This window comes from Brassica oleracea, chromosome C2 (genome assembly GCF_000695525.1).
Source record: "Brassica oleracea var. oleracea cultivar TO1000 chromosome C2, BOL, whole genome shotgun sequence".
NCBI classification, from domain to species: domain Eukaryota; kingdom Viridiplantae; phylum Streptophyta; class Magnoliopsida; order Brassicales; family Brassicaceae; genus Brassica; species Brassica oleracea.
This window is the reverse complement of record NC_027749.1, coordinates 47335439-47354530: the sequence shown is the minus strand read 5'-3', so window position 1 is coordinate 47354530 and position 19092 is coordinate 47335439. Positions and strand designations below refer to the sequence as shown.

Sequence of the window (19092 nt, the reverse complement as noted above, 5' to 3'; positions counted from 1 at the left end):
TTAATATTATTTGATTATATGGTATATTGAATTATATATTATGATTTACAATTACAGTTTCTTACAACTATTTCATAAAAATGTAAACATTTATCAAGTATGAGACGGGTTCAACGCTATATAATTAACTTATATTATAATAAAAATTGAATTAATATTTTAGTGAAATAAATTTTGACAAATATAAAACATAATTTCATATTATAAGCATGGATCATGTTAGGTTATAATACATCAGTTTTTGTTATAATTTGTATCACATCAGAAAACTCATAAAGTTATCATATATCATTCGGATTCAGGTTATATTAGTTTTGTTTGCGGATTATATCCGAAGTTAATCCAAAATTTAAAAGCAAAAGATAAGAAGTAAATATTTATTAATATACAATAAGATATTTAAGACACTTATTTAAAATTTAAATACTTATTTTTATATATCATTTCAAAATAAATATAGAACTGAATATTTGAAGTACATAAAGATTCAAATGTTTATACTTATGATTAATTTAGACATTCAGATTGATTTTTGGATTTTTTCGGATTTTTAAAATTTTCAGATTATATGTACGGGTTTGGCTAATAACACTTTGGCTTAGGATATGTTTGTACCATCCTACAAGACTATTTCTGGTATTTTTTACATTTCAGACCGGGTATAGATCGAGTTTTTTAGTTTGGGTTCGATTCAGATTTTGGGTTACGAATTTTATGCTCAAAACTGCTTTAAATAAAGAGAAAATGTGATTATGTAAAGTTTTCATCGAAAATTTTTTATGCGCTTTGAAAATGCGTATCAAAATATAATTATTATTAAAATTAAAATATTGACTAGATAATTCACTAAGGGTAAGATCTAAGGGCAATTTTCTTAAATATACTATTTAAGTTTTTGTCACAAAAAAGTTTCTAACGAGGAAAATGACCAAAATAGATTTAATTAAAGAGGTAAATGACTCTTTTATCCTAGATATATAAATACATATTTAATTGTACAAACCATGTGATTTTTAAAAAATGGTATTATGTTAGACTAAACACTCCAAAATCAAATTTAAAATTCGAGAAAGAAATACTGAATTCACCTCTATCCAAAATCAACATTATAGATCAAGAACAAAAATTCGACCAAAAAAAGATCTAGAACAAAATTACTTAGCGCTCAACTTCAAACTAAAAGAGATTTTCATCATGTAACTAAATATATACTTAACAAAATATATTTCAACTAAAATATTGCTTACATCTTCATTAACACAACCATAGTTTTGAAGAATATAAAATTTAATCAATTTGAATAAAATTTACAGTTTGGTAGAGCAAAAAAAAAAACTGTATTCTATTTATTTTTCAACAAATATTTTTCTGGCTTTATTTTAGCAATTTTAATATGGTGCAATAATTGTTATTACTAATATAATTATCACTTAGAGTTATGTGATATTATAAGAGTTAGTATTAAGTTTTTTCCTTAAATTTTCCATAAATTTAAGTATATTTTCATTCATATGCATTTTCCATGAACAAAATTTACTACAATGTATTTCCTAATCTTATTTAATAATCATAAAATTTTATAAAATATTTCCATCACGCAAAAATACTTTTAAATAAAATTAAAGAATCCAATAATTAAACCAAAATATTTATGATATAATATTGTTATTGTACCAAATCTGAATTCCATAACTTTTATATATATCACAAAAATTATTTTTAAATAACACAGTTCAATATATAAACATCAACTATTAACAATTTCGTCGAATGTTCATATTATATTTTAATAAATTCAAAATTGTTTGCAAAAAAAAAATATTTTAATAAATTCGACTTCCAAAATTGAAACTATTTTATACAAAATATGAGCATTTTATTAATAAACAGGTTTAAAATATTTCCAAATTATTGGCATTACTGATATATTATTTTTGTATTAAATGTTCATCTTAAATATCCTAATAAGTTATGATATGTAACTTTTTATCTAATAATACTTCACGTTTTCACCCAAATCGAAACAGAAAGTCTTCTCAGACGTTATTCTGAAATCAGTCTGAATTGAATGAGACCACCCTTTGTTTAGGTATATTTTTCGATCTTTTTTGTCATACTCATCTCTTTTGTTCCTCGTCCTGATAATATTCACTTGTTAATGATGTTGAATCAATACTATTAAAAGAGGATTATTCTCAAATTATATATTTAATAAAAATTGTAGTTTTCTCAAAAATATCTTTATTTTTATAAGAAATTAATAAAATTCATTAATAACATTTAAATATTTTGTTTCTGGGCATACATATATACCTAAATGGATTCTAAAAAATATCTTAAAATATTTATGTTAACTTTAAATTTAATATAAATATTCTAAGTATAAATATATCATGAACAATAAATAAATTAACAAACACTATTATTTTCATAAATCTATGTATCAATATTCAAAATAGATAATTCGAATATTATGCAGATTTTCATTACAAACCAATATCCTATATCCTACACCATATATCATATACATATTTGAATATCATTTTCTGTGTATAATGTCATTTTGTACATGATAAGGCAATTACGAGTGTTTAAGAATATTTTAAAAATTATCTTAAAATCAATTTTTAAATTTGAAATAAAAATACAAACTTATAATATTAATAAAGAAAATAAAATAATATTGTCATATCAATAAGATTTTTTATATTATCATTTTTTATTTGGATAACATAATAAAATTTCATAATATTCTAAAGAATCACAAATTTATGTTATATTAAAAAAAATATGAGTAGTTTAATCAATTTTTTTTAAAAAAAAATACTATCAGATATTTTGTGTGTTTTATCAGATCAATGGTTCAGATCGCGGGTTAATAGTGAGTTTTTGGGTTTTTACTGGGTTTATCAGATTTTTAATCAACGAATATTTAATTAAATTTGAACCGGATTATGTGCAGCGTAATGAACAAGAAAATATCCTAGGTCGCCATGCAAACCCTCTCAATTATCTAGAGTGTTTCACTTCTATAGCCGAAACTTTGTTTTACTCCAACCGTAACTTAATCTGCAATCTTTTCGGTTTTTGAGCTAAACCAAGACCTTCTACCTTGGCCAGAATCTTATTATAATTCATGAAATGTTTTAAAGGAATTTCTTCCGCAGTATTAATCCAAACATTGAGAGAGGGAGTGGCATGAGTTATTAACAGAAATACAAACATTTTGTGTTTTTATTACACCATAGAACACAATGTGCTACTGAGGTAGTTTATTGTAGTTGAAGACCCATTTAGCCTCAGAAAAGCTAAACCAGAGATGGACATTTAGGTAAATTAATATTTTATTTTTAGTTAGGCTGGTTAGGAAATTTAAAATTCAAAAATATTGGATAATGGATGGTGGACACGAAATAAAGTTGAAATATGTTTATATTTTATCTTTGGACCCGTAAAAAAGTAGATCTGATTTGGTAAAATTGTTTTCACAGGGAGAGAAACAGAGAGACTGTTCTGGCGGAGAAGGTGACGACTGAATATGTTTATACGGTGGAAACTGACGGAGAAGACGATGTCGTCGCGGACATCAAAGGAGAAAGACAAAGGTTAAATCTTTTTCTCGTCTCGAATGCGTTCAGGTTTAAGTTTCGGATTAGGGTTTGGTCCGCGAGAGGACTCTAATTTGGGAGTTATCTAAGATCGTTGATGTGTTTTGTGAATTCCGAGTTTTGGGATTTTGGTTTCAAAATTTGGGATGCAGCAAAGGGTTTCAGTTTTGGGATTTGTGCTTGAATGTAGTGAAGAGATGGAGACGACAAGCTTCAGTTGTGGGCATTTGAAGCTATACCGGCCTGGCTTAGGCATTTGAAGAGATGGAGACGATGAACGTTTAAGGTTGTACACGTTACATGTGATGTACATGTGTACAACAAGAACATATGTGTACATGTGTACTTTGCATACTATGCTTATATGGTTTGCGGTTGAGGTGTATATTGATTTTGTTTTGGTTTGCCGTGTTTCAATGTTTGCTGCTGACTGTCAACCTATGATTGGTTTTGGCGGAGGTGCAAGAGGCTGAGCATGTTCCTCAGGTAACTATTTGTACACTTGTACGAGCGTTTAAGGTTGTACACATTACATGTGATGTACATATGTGTACATGTGTACTTTATATACTATGCTTATATGGTTTGTGGTTGAGGTGTGTATTGATTTTGCTTTGGTTTGCCGTGTTTCTATGTTTGCTGCTGACTGTGCAACCTATGGTGGAGTGTGGGGAGGACAAAGAGGATGGTTGGGGTTGATAGTCAATTTTTTTATCATAAAGTTGCCAACATGGTTGAGCTTCTGAAAGGTTGGGCACAAATTTAGAAAACATGAGTGGAGAGATGGTGATGCATTTGAGCCTATGTTAATTGTGTACAAGCAAGTGTGTGCATGTGTACAAGCAAATATGTACATGTGTACAACACCTAGTGCTTACATGTGTAAGCGAGTATATGTACAATTTTGGGCGTGTACATAAGTGATTTATTTTTGACATGTTTGTTGGTGTTGAAGGATGAATGTTTTTTGCATGATACTATAATATTTTTAGATGTTTTGGTCACATAATGCAAAGTAGCAAGATGACTGTTGATTCTAAGTAAAACTTTTCGCATTGATATGTATTTTTGTAGTGTACATATAAGCTAAAATTGTACAAAGTAATGACCAATGTAGAAAAATTGTAAGATCTCTCTTTAATCAAAAACCAAAAAGTTCAATATCATGGTCAATGATTCACATGTACATAAGTTCAGTTATACAATGATTTCTATATACACCGTATAAATTTTATACATTTACAAATTTAAGTATTTGAAAGGTCTATATTGTCAACGTGTACACATGTATTTTATTTTCCACATGTACACCAATTCATCGGTACATCTATTTGATTTTAACATATAATTGCAAGTTTGAATATTTTAAGGGTCAATATCATCTAATATCAACTAAAATCGTCTAATATAAAGTAGTGTACATAATATATGGGTGATTTTAATAGTTTTCACAAACATCTACATGTACACTTAGAATGTACACATGTCTATGTGTGCACAATTTTTTTAATAATTCATTCATTAATGGCATTATCGTAATTATTTCATCTTTTTCCCCAGTTCCTTAGGGTTACGAATTTTGCAGAAAATTTGGGGATTCTTAGCTCATTGGTAGGAACAAAATGAAAGACAACCTCAAATCATTTGACTTGGTCTTATTGCTTTTGATTTCATGTTGATTTGTTAGATGCGATTGTCGGTGGTAAAATGAAACAAGATGAAGAAGGAAAATAGGTACATAGGAGCACCAGAAGCTTCTCTGTGACCGGAGCTTGACGGTGACAACGAGTGCAGCGGCTCGGTTGAAGAACCTCACCGTGGTTAGGGTTACCCGCATTCGAGCTCGTGCGCTCGTGACTCTATCATATTCGTGACGGAGAGTTTTAACGAGGGCTGTGATGGTTTTGACGGCGGCTGAGATTCACAGAAGAAAGGGAGAGAGAACAAATCTTGACCATCCAATATGTAATTGAATCAATGGCTTACAGCAATTCACGTGACTTTATTAATTAATGCAAGTTTATTTATATCTATTTTTTCAAATGATGTAACAAGAAAAAGTTAAGAAAAAGTGTCTCAAGGGTAGAAAATGTCTTAGAATGTAATAAATAAGAGGTAATGTGACATATTGCGTAAATGTTTCGTGTTCTAACTAGGGCAGGGTTGGGCAAGAGAAAAAAAAGAATAAAGGGAGAGGGACAAAGAAAGGTCTTCGCCGCCATTACGTTCAAAAATGGAAACTTTCTTTTTGCTGATGGTGATAGGCTAAACCTCTCAGATCCATCAAACTGACTTAACGAATCCACACATTCCTGAACGGATCAAACGTCGACCCCACCACTCGCCTTCTCTCTCCCTTGTACACCTTCCGCGTATTATCCAAAAATATATAGAGCTTTAGAGAAGAGATTCTTTGTAATTAGAGTGTCGGTTCCTTTTTTAGAGATTCGGAAACTTAAGTGGTGTTCTGTCCAGAGATTAGATTCGGATTTGCCAATGAACTTATTAGATGAAGAGCATTTCAATGTGGAGATTGAGAATGGGATGAAAAACGGTTGCCTCGATCTTCCTTTCGAGTTACAACCAGAGACCATAGCGATCCAGGAAGCTGTCAAAGTTATACTAAAAGGTCTCGGCGAGGATATCAACCGTGAAGGCATTAAAAAGACTCCCTTTCGTGTCGCCAAGGCTCTCCGACAAGGAACCAGAGGTATATATCTATTGGATCTGATTTGTCTTAAAGTTTAGTTTTTGCTTTGTGGGTTTGATTAATAATGTTCTTTTATCTCAGGTTATAAGCAAAAAGTAAAGGACTTTGTGCAGAGTGCTCTGTTTCCAGAGACGGGATTAGCCGATGGGCAAGCGGGAGGAGTTGGTGGTCTTGTTGTGATCCGAGACCTCGACCATTACTCTTACTGTGAATCCTGCTTGCTTCCTTTTCGAGTCAAGTGTCATATAGGATACGTCCCTTCTGGGGGACGTGTTCTTGGACTAAGCAAGTTCTCTAGAGTCGCAGACGTTTTTGCTAAGCGGCTCCAGGAGCCTCAGCGTTTAGCTGGTGAGATATGTTCGGCTCTGCAGCATTGGGTGGAACCATCTGGAGTCGCTGTTGTTCTCCAATGCTCGCATCCCCACTTTCCCGGTTTTGTGGAGTTAACGGTTACCTCCGGTTCAGGGGGGTTTGAGGATGAAAGTTCGGAGCTTTGGTGTGAGTTTCTGAGTCTTTTGAAGTTCAAACTGCGTAGAGATGTCTCTATGAAAGACTGGTGCCCGTTTGTTATTGAAAACTCATCCAAAGAAGCAGATTCGGGAATGGTTTCTGCTGTAGTCTCTATCCTGAAAGCTTTAGGAGAAGATCCCTCAAGGAAAGAGCTAGTTTCCACTCCAACCAGGTTTCTAAAATGGATGATGAAGTTCCAGTATGTTAACTTTGAGATGAAACTGAATAGATTTGATTACAACCTCAAGGAGAGAAGGCTGAGTTGTGAGATGAATATTCAGTTTTGGTCAATGTGTGAGCATCATTTGCTTCCTTTCTATGGAGTTGTGCATATTGGCTACTTCTGTGATGATGGACCAAAAGCTCTTGAGAGGTCGTTGGTGGAGTCTGTTGTAAAGTTTTATGGGTTTAAGCTGCAAGTGCAAGAGAGGATGACTCGGCAAATAGCGGAGACATTGTCACCACAGGTTAGTGGGGATATAATTGTGGTGGCGGAAGCTGAGCATACTTGTATGATCTCTAGGGGGATTGAGAAGTTTGGGAGTAGCACAGCTACAGTTGCGGTTTTAGGTCGGTTTTCGAGTGACCTTTCTGTAAGAACCAAGTTCCTAGAGAGTATTCAGAAAACAGATTAGAAGAGGCATATTGTCTCTCACAGGATTAGATAGATCTTTAGAATTGGGGATCAAGATAAGTCAGTGTTCCATGTTTGTGTTGTCTACTTATGGTTCTGACTTGTTTCCTGTTTTCTACCATTGTTTTGTGTTCTGATTTCTCATGCCTAAGTATGTTTGGCTTTGAAATATATTTGTTACGTTCTTCTGATTATGATACATAAATTACATCTTGAAATTCGTATAGTACTAGTGTGAGTGAGAGCAATGGTAGCTTACAAGGTTTTTTGGCTTACTCCACGGTTCAAAACTATTAGGATCAGACAAAAGGGTGTGTAGCATAACCCAATGTCTTGTAAGAACAGACAAATGTAGTGTGAAAAATAAAGAAAAGGAAGTGTTGATCTCTCACTCACTCTCTTTTTAAGTTGATTTATAGGAGAAAAGTAAGCCCATTATACACATTTTTATTAACCACATGGACGGACTTCAGTACAAAATAGAAGACAACACACTTGTCCTTTAATATACACCAAACTCCATTTATCTAGCTATTAACATAGACTTCGACCAAGTTTTGACAGAATACAAATAATGCATCTGATACGAATACGATTGACCATATATTTTTTTTGAACAAACCTTCATTACTTAAATAGAAAACTCACACAAAGTTAGAGAGCCTGTGCAGAGCGGCCTTAGCTAAGGCATCTGCATCGGCATTATTTCCGCTGAGTACATAATAGAAAGAAATAGACGAAAACAAATAGACGAAAACAAATAGACGAAAACACCTTACACAAATGAAAAATATCGAAAAGAACTCTTTGGACTTCTAATATCTTTTCCTTTGTCGTGATGGCCAGAATAAGGGACTTGGAATCTGATCGAATGATCAGGTTACACAAACCCCAAGACCGAGCTGCCTTTAGGCCATCTTTAACCGCAAGAGCTTCTGCAACTAGCGCAGAGCCGACATTGCTGCGGTTTGATGAATCTTGATGGAGGACCTTGTCGTTTTTGTCTTTAAAGATGCAGCCAAATCCTCCACCACTGGTGCCAGCATTCCACGCTGCATCTACAAAGAACTGAGTCTCCAATGAATTGGTACGACCAATCGGGATCTGGACTCGTTTCTCCCGAATTGTCTTTTCCTTCTCTTGTTGAGCTGCTTGCCATACTCTGGCTTCTTTAATTGCTGCCACAACCACCTCTTGTTCTGATCCTTCCCTGTTCTCAAACAATAATTTATTTCTCCCAACCCACAGGTACCAAAAGATCCAAGGATACTAAGCTGCTTCACTGAAACCCGTCGGCGGTAGGTTGAGGATTCGTCTGCTCGCTTGGAGTAGGGAGTCAGTAGAAGTGACGAGTGTTGGGTCAGGTTTTTGTAATGCGGGAACTAAGTCTCAAACTCTAGTTGCAAAAGGGCATTGGAAGAGGACATGACGTTCAGTTTCCACAAGTCCACATCTTTTGCAACGCCCTTCTACCTCCACCCCTCTTCTCAATAAGTTTGCCCATACCGGAAGAGCATTGCTTTTTATTTTCCAGAGAATGTTTTAGCTTTGGTGATGTTTTAACCTGCCAAATGCAAGGGTACCAGTTGAGGTCTCCATTCTCTTGATCTCGGTTCACTTTGCATAGAGCATAACCCGTTCTGGTAGAGTGGTTTTTGGACCTTTCTGGTAACCAAACCATCTCATCTTCCATTTGGTATTCACTAGGAATCACTTTCTTGATCAGATCCGCATACTGAGGCAAATGCAGTCTGATTGCACTCAAGTCCTATTCCATCGAATTCACTTCTAAGAGATCAGAGAATTTTAGATCTTTGTTAGCTTCAGTCGGAGGTCCCATGGGGAAGAGTGGATAGGATGTCGAAAGCCAGGGATCAGACCAGATGTTAATATTCTGCCCGGTGCCAACGATCCATCCTAATCCTTTTAAGAGGACCTCCTTTCCTGCCAGTACACCTCTCCAGCCATGCGAAGCAGAGTTGGGTGCTGCTGCGGTGAGAAAATGGTTAGTGTGGCAGTATTTACCGATCAGTGCTTGAGACAGCAAGGAGGTGGAAAACTTGAGTACTCTCCAAGCAAGCTTTGCGAGTAACTCCTCATTAAACTTTTCAATTTCTCTAAAGCCTAAGCCTCCTTCTCTCTTCGGTAAGGTGAGTTTACTCCAGGCAACCCAGGACAACTTCCTAACATCCGGTTTGGCGTCCCACCAAAAGCGGGTGAGGACTATCTGTATCTGTTGGCAAAGGCATTTAGGTAACTTGAAACACGACATGGCGCAAGACAGCATAGCCGATAACACATCTTTCAACATAACTTGCTTTCCTGCACCATTAAGATATCGTGACGTCCAACTATGGGACTTCTGTCTAATGCGGTCCACTATGCCCGCAAATACATCCTTCTTTTTTCGGGTGAAATGCTATGGTAGGCCAAGATACTTTCCAATGCCCCCCTTTCCCATAATGTTTATTGTAGCTTTGACTCTTCTGCGAACTTCGACGGGTGTTTTGGAGGAGAACGTGGTTGATGCTTTGGCCCGAGGCAATTTCATACTTTTCCAGGATGTTAACTAACTCTCGACATGAAACTGGTTTACTCTTGCAGAAAAACATAGTGTCATCCGCGAAAAGGAGGTGATTTAGTGATGGAGAGTTTCGGGCCACCTTAATGCCCTGTAACATTCCCTGCTCTTGTGCTTTCACACAGAGCCCTGACAACACCTCCGAACATAAAATAAATAGATATGGGGAGAGAGAATCTCCCTGGCGGATCCCTCAGGATGGCTTAACGCAACCTTTCGCACTACCATTAATGAGATAGGAGTACGATACGGAGCTGACACATTCCATTATCCAGTGAACCCAAGTCGGATGAAAGCCAAACCGGGTCATCACATCTCGCAAGAAACTCCACTCTAATCTGTCATAAGCCTTGCTCATGTCTGTTTTAACGGTCATTGAGCAATGCTTCTTAGCTGATGAGGTTCGGAGGTAGTGGAGGATTTCATGGGTTATTAACACATTATCCGAGATTGATCGGCCTGCCGCCGACTGGTGAGGGGACACAAGAGTAGGAAGAATAGGTTTCAGCCGCTTGCACAAAATCTTGGCGATAACTTTATAATGCGTGGAGCAGAGTGCAATGGGTCTGTAGTCCATAACCGTCTTCGGGCTTTTGATTTTTGGGATTAGACGGACATGAGTCTCGTTAAATCGTCTTTGGAGTTGGCCGGAGACAAAGAAGTCTCTGTTCTCCATGCAAACTCCCCCCTATAATGTTCCAAAAACCTTGGTAAAAATTGGCTGAGAAACCGTCCGGCCCCGGTGCTTTGTCTCCATGAATAGCAAACACTGTTTTCTTAAAAGATGAAAAGCTTAGTTCACTCTGACGATCAATTGCAAAACTAAATAAATACAAAGACAAAACAAACGTAGTATATCTAGCAATCAAAAATATGACAAAATACCACATTTGATTAATTTTATATTATTTAATTAAACATTCATAATCAAATAAACTTTTTGAAAACAATTTTAAGCGTTATTAAATGATTTGTACGACTAGCACATCAGTTAGAAATTGGTGCGTTTATAAGATAATTATGACTAATTGATTACTAAATATAGCAATGGTTAAATAATAAATTGAAAATGTTAAACATTTTATAAATTCAGTATGACAGTGAAGTAAACAAGCAATAATAGAGAACAACATTCACTTGGTCAAGACCGGGAGCTTGTAGTCAAGTGATAAGAGGAAAGAGTTGGGATGTCACCACATTTCAGGTTCGATTTATCTGTACCGGGAGCTTGTAGTCATATTTTCTTGGTCACTTTACATGGATATGAACTACTGCATTTCAGCCCATTTCAATATTCGGGAGAGAGTTTATCTGTAATTTGCACCTCTCATCTGATGGTTTTGTCGGTGTCTTTAATAACCCAGGTTTAATCCTTTTAAGTTAAAAAAGAAAAAAACATTCACGTGGTCAACATCAACAGCCGTAAAACATCCGTACGCCGTGCCTCATTTAGTACTTAACCAGGAAACCCATTACGCGCCTCATTTAGTACTTAGCCAGGAAACCCATTACGCAGGAAATGTGGTTGTTTTTACATATGATTTTCGTTCCTTTGATCATAATCATCTTCACAAGCACGATCTACAGCCTAGCGCCATTTAAAGCCCAGTGCCACGTAAATCCTAACCTTTAAATTGCTACAAACCTTTATGATATTTTGCTTTTGAGGCCTAAACACAAATACCACATTTATCAAAACTTAGATTTTTAAAAACCATAAAAAATGATTTAATAACTATTAATAAAATTAAATTTTAATAATAGAACCACTATTCAAGCAATGATTTGTATAGCTAGAATCATCATATTCTCTCTAAAAATATTACATGACTTTCGAAAATATGACATAGCTTCAATTTAATAATGACATGTATAATTTTTATATAAAATTTATACTTTTTGGTATAATTTTTCAAATATGGTAATGACTAATAAATCTTATATCAATGTTATAATTTTTTTATAAATATTTATTTTTGGTAAATGTTATGAAATATATTAATAACTAATACATCATATATACCTTATATATCATCTCATCATTAAAAAAAAATATATATATATATATATATATATATATATATATATATCATGTTAATAAAAATAAACTAAATATACATACATCAAATTATATATTATATTTTGTATAATATATACATTTTGTCAAAATAATTGTAAGTGTGCATTAACAATTACAAAACTATAGCAATACTAATCAAATATTTTTTTTGTTGATAGTTAAAGGATTATAATTTTATGTAAATTTATCGGCTCATCAGGTTAATTAACAATTTATGGCTATGGCCCATGAGTTTTGTCTTTTCTTTTAGTTAAAGTTGGATGTGACCATTATTGCTTTTCACATTTCTTTCAAATTACGGATAAATTTGTTGCGTGGTTTGAATGGAAAAATGGAATCCTACAAGTCTTGGTCTTCGCTTCCTTTACTCTTATGTATGTCTATACACCCTTTCCTGAGTTCTTCACCACAATAATTACAACAGCTCTCTTCTCTATCCTTTTTCCATGGCTTCTTCTTCTTCTACTACTACTTCTCGCAACTGGACGTACAATGTTTTCCCGAGCTTTCGTGGAGAAGATGTCCGAAACACATTCCTCAGCCATCTTCTCATGGAGCTTGAACGCAACTTGATCACTACATTCATCGACCATGGCATCGACAGAAGCCGCCCTATCGGACCTGAGCTTTTATCAGCGATAAAAGACTCTAGGATCGCAATCGTCATCTTCTCTAAGAACTACGCCTCGTCAACATGGTGTTTGAACGAACTGGTGGAGATCCACAATTGCTTTAAGGATCTGGATCAGATGGTCATACCGATTTTTTACCATGTCGATCCCTCTGAGGTTAGAAAGCAGACTGGAGAATTCGGCGAGAGGTTTAAAGAAACATGCAAAGACAAAACAGAAGGTGACAGAGAAAGGTGGATTCGAGCACTTGCTGATGTAGCAAATTTGGCCGGAGAGGATTCTAAGAATTGGTACGTTTGTTTCTTTATCAATTTGATTTGAATATATTTCAAGTGTCTGTTAGTGACATCTAATCTATTAATTTTCAGGACTGTTGAAGGCGAAGCAAAAATGATTGAGCATATAGCAAAGGATGTGTTCAATAAACTTATGATACCATCAAATGATTTTAGTGACATTGTGGGGGTTGAAGCTCATTTTGAGAAGTTGAATTCGCTTTTGTGTTTGGAGTCTGAGGAGGTTATGAAGTTAGGAATTTGGGGGCCTTCAGGGGTAGGTAAGAGTACTATAGGAAGTGCTCTTTTTAGTTTACTCTCTAGCCGATTCCACAAACATGCTTTCTTCGTCTCTTACAAGCGTAAAAAAACGTGGGATGATAATAAAATGAAGTTGTGTTTGGATGAACGACTTCTGTCGGAAATTTCATGTCAAAAGGACGTAAAGATACGTCATCCAGGTGTGGCAAAACAAACGCTAATGCATAAGAAAGTTCTTATCATCGTTGATGATGTGGATGATCTTGATGTGCTAAACACCTTGATGGATCAAACTAGTTTGGTTGGATCCGGGAGCAGAATCGTTGTGATAACTCAAGATAGGAAACTTTTAAAGTCTCAAAAGATTGAGCTTATTTATGAGGTGGAGCTCCCATCGTATGATCTGGCTATGCAGCTGTTCTGTCGATCTGCGTTTGGGAAAAACTCTCCGCCTTATGGTTTCGAAGAACTCGCAGAGGAAGTTGTACTGCATTCAAGTAATCTCCCTTTAGGTCTAAGTGTCTTGGGTTCGTCGTTGAAAGGGATGAACAAGGAGGAGTGGGTGAAGATGCGGCCCAGGCTCCTGAATAGTTTGGATGGTAAAATCAAGAATACACTAAAAGTCTGCTATGATAGGTTAGATGTCAAAGAGCAAGAATTGTTCCTTTGGATTGCATGCTTATCCGATTGTCGTAACGTCAATTTCTTAAAAGACTTGCTTGGAGATAGTGCTGAAATTGGGCTCAAAATACTGAATGACAAGTCCCTAATACGTAGGGAATCAACAGAATTTGTTGGAATGCACAGTTTGTTACAGATGTTGGGTAAAGAAATCGATCGTGCAGAGACCATCAACAATCGTAGGTTCTTGACGGAACTTGAGGATACATGTGATGTACTTACCGATAATACTGTGAGTTTTTACATGGCTTTGTATTGTGATTGTTATTTGGTGTTTTATCAATATAGGGATTGTTACGGTACAATGAGTATTTTTGTTTTTGTTTTTTTCCAGGGCCCAAAAAATACTCTAGCCATGTACTTGAACATGTCAGAAATCAACGAGGAATTGTTTATAGATAAAAATTCATTTCGCGGAATGCATAATCTGAAACTTCTAAACTTTTACAAATCCTTGTGGTCAAGGGAGACCGGAAAAGGCAGACTGTATTTACCTGATCGAGGCCTGAATTATTTTCCACGCAAACTCAGATTTCTACGTTGGGATGAATATCCATCCAAGTGTATGCCTTCTCACTTTAGAGTGGAAAGTCTGGTTGAACTTAGAATGGAGTATAGTAAGCTTGAGAAGTTGTGGGAAGGAACTCAGGTATTACTTTTAAAAAGATCATTTTTTTTTTTTTGAAACACAAAAAAAAGATCAATTAATTTTCCATTTTAAAACAGTAAAGATCATGTTTGTTTTGTATTTGGATGTAGCATCTAAATGCATCATCTTAATATAGCATATGGATGTTGCATCCAAATATAGTTGTTTCTGTAGTTAGTAATTGCATCATGATACAATATTATGATGCTAAATTGTTCGCTTTTTGATTTTATAATAACATTTAAAAGCTATTAGTAATAAGATTAAAAGTACATAATTTATATTATAAATTATAAATTAATTAATGTATTTAAATAAAATGCAGAGCTTGAGGTTTTGATCAGAAATTTTTATGGAAAATCTTGATTTTGTGATTCTGGTGGGAAATTTTATTTTACGATTTGCCGGAAAACATGATCTGCAGTTTTGCCGAAAAAAATATATTATGATTTTAGCAGAAAAACTTGATTTTACGTTTTGACAAAAAACTTGATTTTGCGGTTTTGACAAGAAGCATATATATATATTAGCGAGGAAACATGTTTTTTGTTTAAAATTTTATATGTAATAAAAATAATTATTATTGATAGAAAATAATTGTTTTATATTTATACTAAAGAGTATTAAGTATTTTGGATTTTGATATTCGTCTTCTGCATTCAAGCTATACAAATATTTAAATTTTAAGATGTTCTTGATTTTGCATCAAAATGCAAATGTAATAGTGCACAAAAAAAAACAATATTAGAACATTTGCATCTAGATGCATGCAACATCCAACATAAAAAAAAAAAAAAGAACATGGAAAAAATTGTAATTTTGCATTTTTCAATTAGTGAATATATTTTGTATTGATTTCCCCCCTTTTATTTGTCAGTTTCTTGGAAGTCTGAAGGAGATGGATATGAGTTATTCTGCAGATTTGAAAGAGATTCCAGATCTTTCAAAAGCCATAAATGTCAAGGAATTGAAGCTTTGGGGATGCTCATCTTTGGTGGCTCTTCATTCCTCAATTGGGAATCTCAGTAAAATGTATGGATTGAGGCTTTCGGGATGCACATCTTTGGTGACATTACCTTCCTCGATTGGGAATCTCAGTAAACTGTCTGAATTGGACATGTCGAAATGCTCAAACCTTAACTTTCTGCCAGCTGATGTCGACTTGGAATCTCTTGAAGTCCTCAATCTTAACGGATGCTCAAAGCTGAGAACGTTTCCTCGTATATCAAGGAACATTAGATCGCTTTACTTAGAGGAAACTGCATTAGAAGGAGAAGAAGATAGTTCTTGGATTGAGAATATCCCTCACCTTAAAGAACTTTATTGGGATGATGTACCACTGAGTTGTATGCCACCTAATTTCAACCCAGAAGATATGGAGTACCTTGTTATGAGTAGTGGCAGGCTTAAGAAGTTATGGGGAGGGGTCAAGGTAACTTTTGTTAGTGTCATATTAATATGACAAATCTCCAAAATAGTACCTTTCTAAGTTTATATCACAAAAATAACACTCAAAAACTAAAATGACTAAAATAGCATATTTCTAAATTTATCCTTTGAAAATTTTAATTTTTTTATTTTTCAAAATTTGAAATCTTATCCCCAAAACCTCATTTCTCAACTCTCAACCCTAAACCCTAAACCCTAAACCCTAAACTCTAAACTCTAAACCCTAAACCCTAAACCCTAAACTCTAAACTCTAAACCCTAAACCCTAAACCCTAAACTCTAAACTCTAAACCCTAAACCCTAAACCCTAAACTCTAAACTCTAAACCCTAAACCCTAAACCCTAAACCCCACCTTTTAACTCTAAACCCTAAGTTTGTGACTTTTGATAAAACATTAAGTGTTATTTTTGTGACTTTTGACCTTGAGTGCTAGTTTGGGAACAAAAACTTGATTTAATGCTATTTTTGTCTTTTTCTCTATTAATATCTTTGTGCTCATCACACTTTTAACTAGTATAAAGTTTGTTAATGTTATAATTTGGTGTTCTTACCTAGAGCCTTTCTAAATCGAAGACATGATATGTTTCTTGTTCATTTTTCAGTCGCTTGGAAAACTCTGGGGGATGCATTTGTCAGGATGTGAAAGCCTCGTTGAAATTCCAGATCTTTCAATGGCCATCGGCCTTAGGTATTTGGAACTCAAAAATTGTAAAAGCTTGGTTATGCTTCCTTCTTCAATTAGGAATCTCTACCAACTCAAGCGCTTGAACATGGAAGGATGCACAATGCTCGAGGCTCTACCAGTCGACATCAACTTGGTTACTCTTAAAGAGCTCTATCTCAGCGGATGCTCAAAACTGAGAATTTTTCCTCAGATTTCAACCAGCATTGTACTTCTCTATCTAGATGACACTGTGATTGAAGAAGTTCCTTCCTGGATTAAGAACATGTTTCGTCTCAAGAAACTAACAATGCGTCGGTGCAAGAATTTAAAGAACATATCCGCAGAGATTTTAAAATTGGAATGTGATAAGGCAGACTTTTCAGACTGTGGAGGAATCACAACAATCTGTGACCACTTACCAGGACGGCCACACAATGATGTCTTTGATATGTCTTCATATATTTCTTTCAGATTTCCGCAAGTGGCTCCTTTCAAGTTCCATAATTGCTTCAATTTGGATCGAGATGCACAGGAAATCATTATACAATCATACCGAAACGTGGCCGTTATGCCAGGTGGAGAAGTGCCTATGTATTTCATGCATCGAGCTTGTGGAAGTTCCCTAAGTATCCTTTTGTCTGAGAGCTCTCTTTCTCAAGAATCTATATTACTTAAAACTTGCATCGTGGTTGGACCTTCAAGACACTACCCCGCCAGATTAACAGTTCGTCAGTCCTTTCGAGGCCAAAAAGAAGAGATTCCTTGTGATGTTCTAGTGGACACATGCACGTACGAGATGGATCATCTGGTTTTGTTCATCTTACATTTACAAATAAAACGAGTGGATGACTCGCCATCTGAACCGAACAACAACGTTGTACTACTTGAGTTTTATAAAAGCCATTATGATGGATATTATGAAGGGTGTTCCTGCGGCAGCAGCTTTGGCAGCCACAAGCAAAATCCTACCCTTGAAGAGATAAAAGGATGCGGTGCACGAGTCATGAATATCTCAAAAACAGACGACGAAGAAAGTGATGATGAGAGCAACAGAAGCAAGAAGAAGATGCGGGTTAGCTTTATCATATATTGAACTGAAAACTTCAAATGCTATCTCTTTTGTCAGATTCAACTAGAAAGAAAAAACATATTCACTTGATTTTTTGTTATGCAGATGGCAGTTCTGACCAGGGACGGAGCCACATGAATCATTGCGGTGTCACTCGACACCACAAATAACTATAATATTTTTTTTGTGTAAGCACTAAGATAACATGTGATGGATATTTGGTTATAAAAGGTGTAAGAGCATGTCCAACGGTTTAGAAACTTAAATGATTATGTAAAAATTATAATAACAATATTTTGATTTAAATAGATTATTGAATTAAATTTTAAGTGATAACAGAAATCTAATTAATCATATAGTGACATTTGGCAAGGTAGTTTTTAATGGAGTTAAAATATCCTGCATACATACTTTCTGACATTTTCTCTCCTCTTTTGCCATTTTTTCATTATTTAAAAAGTTAAGATACTCATGTCCAATCCACCGTTGGACAGCTAAGAGCAGATTTATTGGAGACTCTTAAGTAGGGTTCTTAACCTAATTACAATAAAAAAATAAAATAAAAGGAAAAAAAGAGAAGAGGCCTATTTTAATTAAGCATGGCAAGCGACGTCTCTTGTGCAAGTGTGACAAAGCAATTGGCTAGAGGATTGCTTCCGTCGCGTTTCTTCTTTTCTTTCTCTCTTTGTTTCTCCATTGATGGTCCTGTAGCCGAGCTTCCTCGTCGTTGTCGTCAACGTGTCTCTGTTTCTTCATCAGACGTAAAGGTTCCGTCTTTGAGGAGTTTCGCCAATGGGTTTCTGTGTCCAAATCGTAAGTTCAGATCCCAGATGCGAAAGATGGAAGCTTTGCACGAACCCACCTGGAGAAAAGCTGGGTTCTTTGAAGCTATCAAGGCATCGACTTTCAAAATCCGTGAAGACCCGTCTCTGATTCAAGCCCTAGCTGAGAATTGGTGTCCTGAGACCAAATCACTCGTCATTCCTTGGGGTGAAGCAACTGTAACGTTAGAGGATGTGATGGTGCTTCTAGGGTTCTCTGTTCTGGGCTTCCCTGTTTTTGCCTCTTTGGAAAGCTCAGAGATGAGACGTGCAGTGAAGAGGCTAGAGAAAGCAAGGACAAAGATTTTAGGGAATCAAAACAATGGTTACCGCGTCAGTCAGTTGCAATGGACTTTACGTTTCAAAGACATAGATGATGATGATTCGTTGGAGCATGAAGCTCTGGAGGAGCAGAATAAGGTGAATGTTGAAGAGTCCGATCAGGTACTTTGTTAACTGATTCCTAA

At 35.3% G+C, this 19092-nt stretch overlaps 3 protein-coding genes across 3 annotated transcripts in view; all 3 read left to right on the top strand.

Moving 5' to 3' along the window:
* Positions 1 to 5762: 5762 nt before the first annotated feature.
* LOC106325026 (GTP cyclohydrolase 1-like) lies at positions 5763 to 7656 on the top strand. The gene is made up of 2 exons (XM_013763046.1): positions 5763 to 6318; positions 6400 to 7656. The coding sequence occupies exons 1-2, from the start codon at positions 6105 to 6107 to the stop codon at positions 7461 to 7463; spliced, it is 1278 nt and encodes a 425-aa protein (XP_013618500.1). The 5' UTR covers positions 5763 to 6104; the 3' UTR covers positions 7464 to 7656.
* A 4820-nt stretch (positions 7657 to 12476) lies between these two features.
* On the top strand, positions 12477 to 18189 carry LOC106323022 (protein SUPPRESSOR OF npr1-1, CONSTITUTIVE 1-like). Its single transcript, XM_013761186.1, has 6 exons — positions 12477 to 13045; positions 13124 to 14204; positions 14307 to 14621; positions 15499 to 16053; positions 16674 to 17807; positions 17910 to 18189. Exons 1-6 carry the CDS (start codon positions 12570 to 12572, stop codon positions 17940 to 17942), a joined length of 3594 nt encoding a protein of 1197 aa, XP_013616640.1. The 5' UTR covers positions 12477 to 12569; the 3' UTR covers positions 17943 to 18189.
* Positions 18190 to 18403: 214 nt separating this feature from the next.
* The window catches only part of LOC106324439, a 1639-nt gene continuing 950 nt past the window's right edge, over positions 18404 to 19092 (top strand). The window contains exon 1 of the mRNA XM_013762406.1: positions 18404 to 19069. Within this exon, the coding sequence (XP_013617860.1) occupies positions 18404 to 19069 (666 nt within the window). The remainder of the gene's footprint in view (positions 19070 to 19092) is intronic.